Source organism: Eublepharis macularius, chromosome 2, assembly GCF_028583425.1.
Source record: "Eublepharis macularius isolate TG4126 chromosome 2, MPM_Emac_v1.0, whole genome shotgun sequence".
Classification (NCBI taxonomy): Eukaryota; Metazoa; Chordata; class Lepidosauria; order Squamata; family Eublepharidae; genus Eublepharis; species Eublepharis macularius.
The window spans coordinates 142,581,195-142,594,608 of record NC_072791.1 but is presented as its reverse complement, the minus strand read 5'-3'; the positions used below and the strand labels follow the sequence as shown (position 1 = coordinate 142,594,608).

General features: G+C 42.5%; 1 protein-coding gene across 1 annotated transcript in view; it reads right to left on the bottom strand.

Annotated features, from left to right (window-relative positions):
- Nucleotides 1-13,414, bottom strand: part of IGHMBP2 (immunoglobulin mu DNA binding protein 2) — a 140,100-nt gene that overhangs the window by 54,104 nt on the left and 72,582 nt on the right. The window contains exon 8 of the mRNA XM_054970107.1: nt 11,858-12,032. Coding sequence (XP_054826082.1) covers nt 11,858-12,032 — 175 coding nt within the window. The remainder of the gene's footprint in view (nt 1-11,857; nt 12,033-13,414) is intronic.

The following is a 13,414-nucleotide window of genomic DNA, read 5'->3' as shown; positions in this document are numbered from 1 at the left end:
ATCAAGAAGTTCAGTATGTATAGCCTGGAGAGGAGATGACTGAGAGGTGATATAACCATCTTCAAATACTTGAAGGGCTGTCATATAGAGGATAGTGTGTTGTTGTTTTCTGTTGCCCCTGAAGGTTGGACAAGAACCAGTGGGTTGAAATTAAATCAAAAGAGTTTTTGGTTAAACATGAGGAAGAAATTCCTGACAGAGCAGTCCCTCATAGAACAGGTTTCCTCAGGAGGTGGTGGAAGCTAGATGGCCATCTGACAGCAATGCTGATTCTGTGAACCTAGACAGATCATAAGAAGGAGAGCAGGAAGGGTTACATCAGTGCTTAATTCTCATGACCCATTCTTACATGCCAAGAGTAATGCTGATTGTCACTTTGGGGTCAGAAAGCAAATTCCACCGGGCTGATTTGGCTAGGGATCCTGGAAGTGTTTTACCATCTTCTGGACATGGAGGAGGGGATTACTGGGAGGGGGGCTAGTTGTGAATTTCCTGCATTGTGCAGGGGGTTGGATTAGATGACTCTGGAGATCCCATCCAATGCTATGATTCTAGTATAACATCTTAACAGTTACATTACATTTGGTTGAAAGGTTAGGAGGAAATGGGATCACTAGAGATTTGGATTTGAACAAAAATTATTTCCAAATGTCAGCCTGTAAACCAATCTACTAAGTCTTTGCACAGGAGATTATACTGGTGTGAAAGTGAACACAAGAGGATTCTAGAAGGTGCACAGAAGATTTATTGAATTGACTAAGCATTCAGTATCCCACTGCACTTTGCATTGTATGGCCTTTTTCAGAGAAGGGGGAATTTGCTGTATGTAGCTGCATAAGAAACATTAGTTTCAGCTGCTTTAAATTCCAACAGTCTGAATTTGCTGATGGGCTGAGAATAAGAAAGTAAGAAATCAACAGACTCCCTGTGAAAAGGAAACAAAATAATAAGGCTAAAACGAGAAATAGTTCATCAGAGCAATAACTCCTTGAAGAAGGCATATTACAATCATCAGCAAAATCTGAAATGCCAAGTAAATAAAGATGGTGATGAATTAATGAGGATGATCTAGGGCTATAAATTAGGAGGAAAAAGTACCAGAATGAAAATGAATAGATTGAAAGTGTGCATTGGGCTATATCACCTCTTGATTATGAAATGCACCTTAGATATAATCCAAACACCTGCTCCCCTATAAAAGAACTCAATGTTATGGACATTCAAGGTTTAATTGTACTTGTTTGCACAACCCTTTACCATTATTCTACCAATTCAGGAGATACAAGAAAAAAGCAGGAAAAAATGTCAACCACCTATCCACCTCATTTTCTGAGGGAATACATACTAGAAGTTAATTACTGCTATCAGTGAAGGCTCAGGTTTGCTTGCTGGCAAATTAAGAAAAGATTAACGTTTTTATCCAAAGGCTACTCACTTGCTTCTCCTTGCTTGAAGTTAAGGGTTGAATACTTCATACACAATTTGAAAGGACAATTAGCAATTTTTTAAAAAGGAGTATCTACTAATTTACCAATGGGTGGAATAGGAAAAAAAATAGCTAAATGAGAGATACTTGCTACATTTTATTCATATCCAGAATGGTGTTCCAAGCTAGGCATAGTATCTGTTAAACAAAGGAAACAATTGGGACTTGGGTTAGGTAAAAATCAGTCTAATTAAATACATAAGCAAAACAGGTTTTCTGCCTGTTTCTATCAAAATAATTGAGGCTATTGAACAAGACTGAAGCAACAAGATGATATTCAAATGTCCCTAGAAAACTGTTAGAGAGGGGGAACCTCGTTCTCACACATGTGGCTAACAATTTGAGATCTCAAGACAGCTCCCCTCTGCCAGCATGAAGCTGCTTGAGGCAAAGGATGGCAAACCCTGTTTATGACATCAGATGATGTAAGCTAATGGCAGATGACCATAAGAAATGAACATGCTACAAGAGAACACAGGTAATCAGCCAATCAGAACTAGAGTTTCGCCTGAATCAGAGGTCTAATGGTCACTTGAACAGCATTTGATGTCTCCTGGAGCCCCATTCAGCTCTTTTCAGCTCTTTTTCTGTTTCAATCCTTAGATTTGACTCCTTTTTCTAGTTTGCAGAAGTCTTTTCATTGCTTCACAAAGAAATGTAGGATTCCTTGACAAACACACAAGAGACGCTAGCCAAGACAGCTGACCCCTCTTTCCTGGGAACAAAACTATAAACTCAGATTTCAGAATGAGAGGAGATGGTTTCCCTTTATGGAAACAAGTGGGCAGGACAGAAACACCCATTTATCTGTCAGTAAGAAGCAAGATACACTGCTGTTGTTTTGATATCCTGAGTTAGGGCCACAAAAGTTGAGGACACATACCCTGTTATGACTGGGTAAAGGTCTAAGGCAGCACACATGGGAACACTGATCCAGTTCCAGGATAGGTCATGGAGAAACACTCCCAGCTTGGAGGGAAAGAGTTAAAAGCTTTAACACATTGTTTGAAAGATGCGCAATCCAAAGACTGGGGAATATGGAGAAATAGAGAAAAGTCTGCTTTAACCAGCCTTTATTTCAAAGTTCCAGCTGTCCTTGCATCCATTCCTTGGAAAGGAACGTCAAGGTAAAAACAGCTGTACAACCTAGTTAGTTTCTTGGTTTTGTTTCTTTTGATTAGTTTCTGTAACATTCCTGCTCTGTTCTGAGTTTTCTGTTTCTGTACTCCTAGAAATTAGAATTTCCTTGTTAATGAATGAAAATCTTTTCTTATTTAAAAGATCTCAAACCTTGGCTAACGTTCATTCATGTATAGACATCAGGCATAAACTGAAACTCCTGGCTGGGCTTGAGTTAGCTAGCACGCAGGAGGAAAGGGGTGGTGATAACACACACACATACGGTTTCTTCTATCAGAATCTCAAACCACTGATGGTAAGGAATAGACAGACTTTGAGTGGCAGCAACCTACCCCATACAATAGGAGAGAAGGGGGCAAGAGGGCAAGCCTCTGTCTCAAAGATCTCCACTGTCCCTTGAGTACTCTCAGGCATGTATTTCCTTTTTATCTTTGAAAATTTCTTTTATTTAGCTATATAAATAGCCAAGAAATAGTAAATAAATCAAATCCTCATGCATGTTTACACACACATGATGCCCACCAGCACACCAGAGTATACCAAATAGGTTTGCACATGTCTAAAGAATTGTTCCATACACCCAAAGCCACTACTACATATGCAAACTGTGTTCTGGATTTGAGAAATTGTAGATTCTATACAACCTTTTCCTGCTGCTGCTGTTTGTACTTCACAAAAGCTGTATCTGTGACTCTACATCAATTATCTTCTTTATATACACATTTGATTTGTATCAAAATCTGGATCATGTTGTTGTATTAACATTTTTCTTGCTGCTAACATCAAGCAACTGATACCTATGCTTAGGGACTGAATGCATAAAACTATATTTTTTTCCTGCTGGTTAATCTGAACAAAAATAATCTTTGACATTCTAAAACTGATTCTTTTCTTCCAGTCCTCTCCCCCACATCCCCCCCTCCATCTTATTACAGTTCCCATTCCCAATTTTTTGGATTTTGCATTTAGAAAAATAATCTATTCAAACTCTGTCAGCTAATCTAATGGAAACACTGGACAACAGACATTATTGTTCTTTACAAGTAAAACCTGATTAGGGCAGCTGTTAAGAGTATTCTTCTATTAACAACAAAGAAATATATAATGCCAAAGGTTTTTTTCTTTTTAAAGTAACAATTTATTAGCATACAATAGGGCATTTCCACAAACAAAATAGAAGCTAGGTCTGGTTTTCCCCTTTCATTCACAGTGCAATCCTAAGAAGAGTTACTCCAGTCTAAACTGATTGATTTCAATGGGCTTAGACTGGAGTAACTCTTCTTAGGATTGCACTGTTAGTCTTCTCAATCATCATTTAACTCAGTCTTTCAACAGACTGAAATGGTAGCATTACAGCCTCATGGATTCACCTGCTTCCCTTTCCAAACCCGAAGGGGAGGGTTTGCAGTACAAAATAGCACATTTAAATATAACGAATATTTATGCTTTAGGTAAAAAGGTGGTTTTTTTACAAGTGCCACCCCCTTTAAGAACAGTTCTACTGACAGGTCTGTTCTAAGAAACACGGTTGGTATCTGCTCATCTGCACAGTATCTAGTCCCAGCATTATCACAGCACTCTCCCCACAGGATCTACAGTGGAAGCCACCATCACTAGCTTTGTTTTCAGCTACCTTTTCTAGGATGCTGATAAAATGTGCTTATCAGTTTTGGCTCCTTCATTGTCCCCTATCCTTTTCTTTCTTCATCCCTCACTACACACCTTCCTTGTCATTCTTTGCTCTCTTGTTCCAAGCTTAATTCAGACATCATTCCTGTAATGAATGAAGACCCCTTCTTCTGTTTAGTGAATCCCTGGTAGCGAATGTAAGCCGAGAATCATGACCAATGCATGATCTCAATATGTGGCATATTGAGCTATGCTAGGATACCATGTATTGTATCACATGGCGTGTAACACAATTCCAAATCAGGCCAAGCAGATCCCAGATTTTAAGCCAAACATGCTAATGATCCCTCACCCTTTTACAGCTGTTATGTGGCCAACAGAAATTGCCTATCACTTAAAAACACAAGTTCTCTCATTTCATATGCAAGGAATAAGATGTTAATTACAGACTTTGGAAACCAAGCAGAGTGCAGATCAGGGAGGATCTGTTTGCAAGGCATCCTGTTTGAACAGCAATTGGGTTAAAGCTTATGCCTTTAACAATAATTGTATTTAATACAAGGAGCTCCTTGGGCCATATCTTATTGGTAACTCAGTGTGAGAGATATAAATCTGTAAAACAGTATTGATTGCAGCCATGTTCTCTGAAGCTTTATTTTGTTTTAAATTTATTAAGCCAAAAGGAGGCACAAAAGGTGCTACTGTATCTAAGTTTAAAATATTTGATTCAAGAGTTAAGACTCAATTTACTCATAAAAAAGATAATTTGCAGTAGACAAATGATTTTATCAATGTTTCTAATGGCCCTGATGAAGCTCCAGAATCAAGATGTCTGCTTTCACCCTAAACCAGATTACAGTGTTTGTGAGGTTCAACCCTGCTCTGGCCCTGCCCTAGCAGGTTCAGCTGCAACATCAGCAACCAGGCAGGTCCCAGCTAGGTGACCCGGGTCTCAGAAAAAGAGCATGGGGTGGGCTAACTTTGCCCAGATGTCCTTCACTGCTCTCTTGACTATGCTCTGGTCTTGACAACAATGACAACAACATTTGATTTATATACTGCCCTTCAGGACAACTTAATGCCCACTCAGAGCGGTTTACGAAGTATGTCATTATTATCCCCACAACAAAAGACCCTGTGAGGTGGGTGGGGCTGAGAGAGCTCCAGAGAACCGTGTGACTAGCCCAGGGTCACCCAGCTGGCTTCAAGTGGAGGAGTGGGGAATCAAACTCTGCTCTCCAGATTAGAGTCCCATGCTCTTAGCCACTACACCAAACTGGATCTGTCTGCTCCTCAAATTCCTTCCTCTCCACTCCCACTTGTGAGTGGACTTCCCTTTTATCCCTTCACAATTCCCAGGCTCCACCTCCTAGTCACACCCCCAATAACATGGCTGCTGCCGAGGCTGCCTTAAGTAGCCATACCTATGGCTGCTCTGCTGTCTGCCTCTCCTGGCTATTTCTAACCCCCTCTAGCCGGGCTGCTGCACTTCTCCTGTCTGCTTCTGGGCTGGGGTGTGACCTGGCACCACTTTAGCCACCGTTGATCGGCTGCTAGTGGTGGTTCTGGCTGTCTGTCTCTGCCTCCTGTGTCCTTTTCCTCTGGCTGGGCTGAAGAGCTTCCCCTGGGCCAAGACAAAGGGCTTCCCTGAAGCCTTGGCTGGGAAGTTGTCGGTAGCTAGGACCCTGGGGCTGCCGCCTAGCCTGCCTCCTGCTGACGAGGCCTTGACTGGGCTTCCTGCAACTGTGGCATCCTCGGTGTTTTTGGCACTTTTTAGTGTCTCTGTTGCTTGTCTTATCGTCCCTGGGTGAGTGCTAAGGGTGCCAGGGCAGGATGGGAGGGCTGTAAGACTTGTTTTTGGGGTGTGCAGCCTTGAGAGGGTTCCTAAGTCCGGCCTGGGTGCCAGACAGTGTTTTATACATGTTTTTAAATGTTGGGGAAAATGCATAAAGATGTAAAGTAGCTCTTCTGGAAAAAAAAAAGTCATCGTCAATAGCACAAATTACAGAAAGTCTCAGAAGGATTGTCTCAAATGGATTGTTTTATCCATTTGATGGGGTGTAGAAAAATCTTGTGACACATTTGAAAATAGCTAGACAACATAGAGAATAATAAACAGACGATTTACCCTTAAATATGTGGTACTCAAGGCAAAATAATATTTTGTATCTACAAACATTACACAAGCCCTGTGTAAATCTGAGCAATCTATCCAATTTATTACAGTCACTTTATTAAGACTTTAAGGAAGGGATGCATGTGATTGTGAACAGAGAGGGAAAGAAAACTTTGGCATACAGAATGTAGAAATGGCAGCCCATAGGAAAGAAAAAATGTTATCTAGAACACATAAGAGAGACACCCCGACCATGAAAAATGAGCCCTAGACACCCTTTAATTTCTCAGATTTCAACAATCCTGACCACATTTTTCAAGGTCTTTGCCCAAAACACTAGGTCTAGAAATCTGCTTTGCTGCCACCCCATTATTAAGATTTGAGGATGGGCTACAACAGATCACTGGGGATCCTCTGGGCACTCTTGGCATTTTGAGAGAGAGTATAGTGGGCAGTACCACAAAATGACTCCCAAGGGAAGCAGGGCCAATCACAAAACAGCTGCCATGGGGGCAATCACAACATGCTGGGAGGCTCAAAGCCAAGTGTTCTCTTGCAATGTGAGCAGCTGTTTTGGGATAGGTGGTCTGCCAACCCAAAGTAGATGTCTCCTGGATTCTTCTACTCTAATGAGGTAAAGGAAAGCAAAGACTGGCTCTTTGCCAGAATAGTGGCAAGAAGCTCTTTGCAGAAGCAGCAAATGGGCACCAGGAAATGCATCAGTGGGTACCATGTTGCTCCTGGTTGTCACGCTGGGGTTTGCTGCAATAGATTAAATGCGTATTTTAAAAAAAACATCTAGGTATAACTGAAGGGGGGGGGAATATAAATTGACATGATTTTGTAAATGCTGGGTACCAAGGTTATTTGTAAATTTCCTTCCGACAGAGCTTCACTTAGCTAGTATTTCTGTTGCAGTCTGATGCTATCCAACGGGCTCAGAAAAATCAATTATCACACTCCATGTCAGATGAGCCTTTACAAGGACCATCAAACCCAGCCTGTGATGCTTGAATTTGCTAAAGTTCAGTAATCTGACAACCACTGCCCGGAGCAAGAGAAAACATTTTGGGAGCAATATAATCAAATTTTCAAACTTTCCATCTTGAAAGTAAGAGGCTATTGCTCTGGAAACCACACACTTGGGATGTTAGTGAATGACTCATCTTTAGAAAAAAAATCATAAGATGTCAGTTTCTTAGACAGGAATTCCATGTCTTAATGGATGCTCTTATTTAAGCAGTTACATCTCTTGAAACACATTTTTATTAACTAAATATAAGCATGGAAGGGACAAAAATAATTTTATTATTTATTTATGTTATTTGAGCAAACTGAAAAGGAACGCTGAAAGGACAACACTCTCAGCAGAAATATCCTGGGTGCCAATGCAAGCCTTCAGAACAAAGAATTTCTTGAAACAAATTCTGGTTGCTACAGTTGCAGATGCTGGAACTAATTTTCATATTTATACAGAAGTTCACAATACAACTTTGAAATCTACAATAATTGGACTTAATGTATAAATTACATGTACAATAATTTTATAATTGCTACTACAGGGATCTCTGGTTGTTTCAGTTCTGGCTAAATATTTCAAATAAATTCTGCAACTGTAGCTCCATAGTGCAGAACTTCAATGGTTCTAAACAGTAGTTCTCTTAAGAATGGAAGGAGGCCATCTTGAAGGCTGCAGCTGTGACATTACAATTTGCACACAGTATATACCTATAAGTGGTATATACCAGCGACTCTGAGCATAAGGTTCTTTTACAGATGCAAGCCAACAAGATCCTGCCTCAGGAACTTCATAGACCTCCAAGGCAGCCCACTCCAAGCCAGAACATTTTGCAAGTTACCCAGACAACAATATGATGTTTAGCTCTGACTGAGGCTAAGGATATGACTCCTCAAGCAAGGGTCTGGAATCTGACATGCATCCCAAGCACCCCTTCATTTCCTTGTAAGCTCCCAGTCGGAGTGGTTTAATGGACAGTGTATCAGAGCAGGATCCTGGTTTGAATTCCCACGCTACCATGGCAAATCACTGGGTGACCTTGGACCAATAAATTTTTCAGCCGAACCTAACTCAAAAGGTGGTTGTTGTGGGAGAATGAAGGAGGGGAAAACAACATTCTAAATTGCTTTGTATCCCCATTGGGGAGAAAAGCAGAATATACATAAAGAAATGCAAAGCATGCATCCAGCAGAGTATATACCAGGAGGCCATTCAGTGAAGTCAGGACACATGCCTTTTGCCTCTTTAAAAACTTATATTCTTTGATTTTGCAAATGAAATGCAAAAACTTTTTTCACAAAGGAGAGGACAGCAGCGAAGTTTAAGTGTTTCTTCCCTGCTGAAAAGAGTCTCCAAAGGTGCTTGTAACCCTTTTGAAGAAAACTTACAAGTATGTTTAAAATGTATAGTTTGACCTTCTTTTCTCTCTCTCTCTTAGCCTATAGGCTGTGAGCTAACTAACTGCAAAAGCAGACTTTCTTTTTTCCTTTTGAGTATTTTATTTTCTGTAATTTTTTATTTAATCATTGTTTAGATTCATAGTTTGACGTTCAGAATTGGGACTCAGGCTGTCCACAGCATCGTATCTACTGGGTGTTTCAGGTCCCACGAAAACCAATCTATACGAAAAGCAGAATATATATTCAAACCTGCCTCTATTTAATTTGTCTTGTTCTTCAAGGACTCTCTCTCCTATTATGCACCCATGCATCGACTCAATCCTCCTAGCAATTCCTCTTTGCTGCCCTCTTCTGCAGAGCTGTTAGAATTCAATCTCAGGCCTTTACTGCAGCAGCACTAGTCCTGTAGTATAAAGTCCCAGATCTGGTCAGGAAGATGGCTACTTGTTTTCCAGGGAAGTATTCAGAAAAGCTTTTAGCTTTTGGGATGTTTTGCAATAATGATTCAGTAGCTTGTATGATGCAGTTTGGGAGAAAAGACTTTGAATTAGAGTAGTAAAGTTGCTACTGTGCTGTCTAAACAAGTTTGGATTAAATTGGGATGATAGCGGCACACTGTATAAGAAGCAGAAGCTACCCATTCAGATAGCATTGACTTCCTCTCCATATGGGATACCAGCGCATGTTCAATCTCCCCTGTAGGAGTGTTTTTGCATTACTGTGTCACAATCAGCCAAGCAGCTCTTACAACAATTAATTATCAGATATCAAAGCCTTCCTCTAGCCATCACAACACCAGTAACCTTTCCTACAGCCCAGATTCTACTTCTCTTTTTATTTTGATTTTTCCTACTGCCCAGATCTTACTTCTCTTTTGATTTTGTCTTTTATTATGAAATTATCCCAATATCTTAGAGTCACTATAGAAGAGTTGCACATGGCAAAAAGGAGATTGAAGGTTATGCTTGAAGGTTATGCTTTTTCATAAGCTTTCCCATCTGATCAGTAATTCCTTTGATATATGGCAAAAACACTTTTCCTGTAGGTGACTGTTTTTCCTTGGTTGTTTGATTCATCCTGATTTGATTCATCCTGATTTGATTCAAAGCATAACCTTCAAGCAGTATTCAGACCCACCCGAAAAATACAACAGATGCTACGATCAGCAAAAGACAGCAGAGACCCCCTCACCTCTGCAGGAGTATACCGTATACCCTGCAGCTGTGGACAAGTTTACATCGGGACCACAAAGCGTAGCATCCAGACAAGAATAAAAGAACATGAAAGACACTGCAGACTTGGACAGCCTGAAAAATCAGCAGTGGCTGAACATAGCCTAACTCAAACAGGGCACAGTATCTTATTCCAGGACACCAAAATACTGGACAACACTTCCAACTACTTTGTCAGACTGCACAGGGAAGCCATTGAAATTCACAAGCATAAGCAAAACTTCAACAGGAAAGAAGAAACCTTAAGAATGAACAGAGCATGGGCTCCAGTTCTGAAAAACACCAGGCCAACAAAACACTCCACACCCGACAATAGCCCTGCAGAGAAGATTAGCACATCAAGCACCAATCCATATGCAAAAAAACCTCCTCAGGATACAGTGAAGCCTCCCGCCATTAGCATTCCACACCCTGGGAAACTCTTACAGAATGACTCAGCTCAACCCCACCCCTCCTGAGTAGATACAAATGACCTACATCTTTTCCACACTGTGACACTGAGAGATCTCTGTCTTTTGGTGCTACACCTCTGAAGATGCCAGCCACAGCTGCTGGCGAAACGTCAGGAACTACAATGCCAAGACCACGGCAATACAGCCCGGAAAACCCCCAACAACCATCGTTCTCCGGCCGTGAAAGCCTTCGACAATACAAAAAGGAGATTGTTGCAGCATTTCAAGGAGAAATTGTCATGGGACTCATCTTCATTATTTGTTTCTATGGACCTCATTGATCTAACATACAAAACAGTAGGCATTAACCTGCCTGAAAACAAAGCACTACATTGCTTCATAGTCCTGTTTTCTCCTATAGGGTGCAGCACCCGGCATAAGAGAACCCAAATTTCATTTGTGGCCACTAATAACTACCAAAAGCAAAAGGGTCTCCCAATCAACAATTAACAATGAGAAACAGAAGTCAATGTGTTAATACAATGCCAAAGTGCAAAGTAGAACAAACAGTCAATAGCTCATAAATAGTAACAGTCAGTAATTAATAAATAGTATACATCCAATTCATAAATCACATCCGTATAAACATAGCAGCAATACACATATACACATCCACAGATAATTCTCTAATCAATGTAAACAGTAACAGGTAGAAAAAACACTCAGTCCACATCCAGAAAGTGTATTCAAGGTCTGGAGAACTCCGGAGGCTCCCACAACGACCACACTCGGTATGGTATATAAGGAAAGGAACAATTGCAATAAATCTGCACTTCAATCTGTGTAGAAGTCTCATATGTGGAAGAGGAACGCCAGCAGGACTAACTCCGCCCAACAACCTGCTAGCCATGACTGTTTCGCACCAAAGGCTTTCTCAAGGGCAAATATTTATTCAATTGTTATTCTGATTCACAAAGCGGATGTGCCTTTTCCCCTCCTGATGGAGAGAAAGACTTGTTGTTGTCACTAATAACTTGTTGTCTCCTGACTTCTTGTTGTCACTAATAACTACCCCCAACACAAATAGTACTTATAAACAAGCAACACCGCACTTGCTTTCTGTAGTGGTATTATATTATGCCTGTGCTTGACAAGTTATATTACATTATAGATATGAGAACCATAAAATTAATGTGCATAAAAAAATTGACGACTGATTTACATGGTAAGAGCAGTATATACAACAATACACAGTTTATAGGTTTCCTATGTGCTTATTTCCTACTGGGAATGGAAACTAAAAAACAGAAAAGAAATAAAAAGGACTGCACGAACAAGCCCTTGAATGTGTCATTAACATTTTAACTGAAAAGTTCCTTCCTATGAACCTTTTCCCAACTTTCTTTCCAATAATTAATGGCCTATTTTGAAAATTGCTCCTTACTTGTAAGAGATGATTGTTGGAGGCAGCTGTTTGTGATCTCCAGCCAGGATACACTTTCTGGCCTTCAGCAGAGGGATCCAGCAGCTTGCTTCAAGTGCCTGGGCGCATTCATCAATCACCACCAGATCAAAGTGATTTTCAGAAAGTAGTTTCAGTGGGCCATCAGAAGAGGCACCTAAGTAAACAGAGGATTTAAAAACACTGAGACTTTTCTCCATATCAAAAGTGAAAAAAAATTGTAGGTTTTTCTTCAGTGAGTCATGCTGACAAGCAATATGGGATCGTCTTCGTCCTTCTGTGCAGCCCCACATTGGGACTGCGCAGGCGCAGGCCAGCCGCGGAAAAGATTTTTCTAGCTTTAAGAGATGTGAAGGGGACGTTCGGATCCACCGCGCATGCGCGCCGGTGTTCCCGCCAATTTTGAATGCATATATATCCGAACGTCCCCGGCATTCCCTCAGTTCCTTTTTCGCCACCGTCGAAAAGGTTCTTATTGTCTAGCGTTCGTTCTCAGCGTCTCTTCGGAGTTTTGGATCGTTTCTTCTGCTGGTCGGTATTTTCCCCTTGTCATCTGTCGGGAGATACCGTTCATTATGTCGCAGACATCTTTGTTTAAAAAGTGTCATAAATGCGGCACTAAGATGACCCACTCGGACGGCCATGAGCTCTGCCTCATCTGCCTGGGCGAGGGGCATGTTGTCGAGCGCTGCTCCATTTGTATGTCCTTCGCTCCGAAGGCAAGGAGTGATCGGAAGGCCAGGCTCCGTGCCTTCTTGTGGGATGCCAACCTTCTCCCCCCCAAGCCATCGGGCTCTTCGGGAGATAGGCCACGCTCCGCCGCTCCGTCACCGGCGCCGTCTCGTAAGTCGCCAGAGCCGCTCCCCTCGGAACCGACGGGGCAACCCGTTCCGGAGGCCCGACCTGATTCCGGTTCCGGGGATCGTCCTTCGAGCCGGAAGGCCAAGAAGCGTTCCGCGCCCAAGCCGAAGTCCTCCTCCAAGCCTTCGGTTCCAGAGGCTGTTTCGGAGCCCCCATCCAAGAAGGCCAAGGCGAAGTCGAGGGCCAAGGGCCGCGCGTTGTCCCCAGCTCCGACTGCGCTGCCTGGTTCTCCGGCCGAACCAGTCCTGACACCCGACGATGTGGTGAGTCTCCACACCCCGTCGCCTCCTTGCACGCCTCCTCCGTCGGTTCCCGAGGAATTCTTGCCGTTTCCGCCTTTCCCGGAACCGTTCCAATCTTTTGAGCGCTCCCTGCCGTCCGCCCCGGCGCCTTCAGAGGCCTCCGTTCCACTGCCGTCTACCTCGTCGGTTCCGATGCCTCTTCGCTGGCCTGCGCCGGTGCCTGCTCCTCTGCCCCCTTGCCAGCCGGTCGCGGGGGTTGGGAACATGACCTCCTGGCAGGATTTTGTGGCGTGGTTCCAGCAGTCGCTACCCTTCCTGCAACATCCATCGGTTCCGATGGTCTCCGTTCCGGCTCAGCCAGTCGGGCTCCCAGCACCCGCTCCTCCACCTCCGGGCTTGCCTCTGCGACCGTCGGTTCCTGCAACTTATCCGTCGG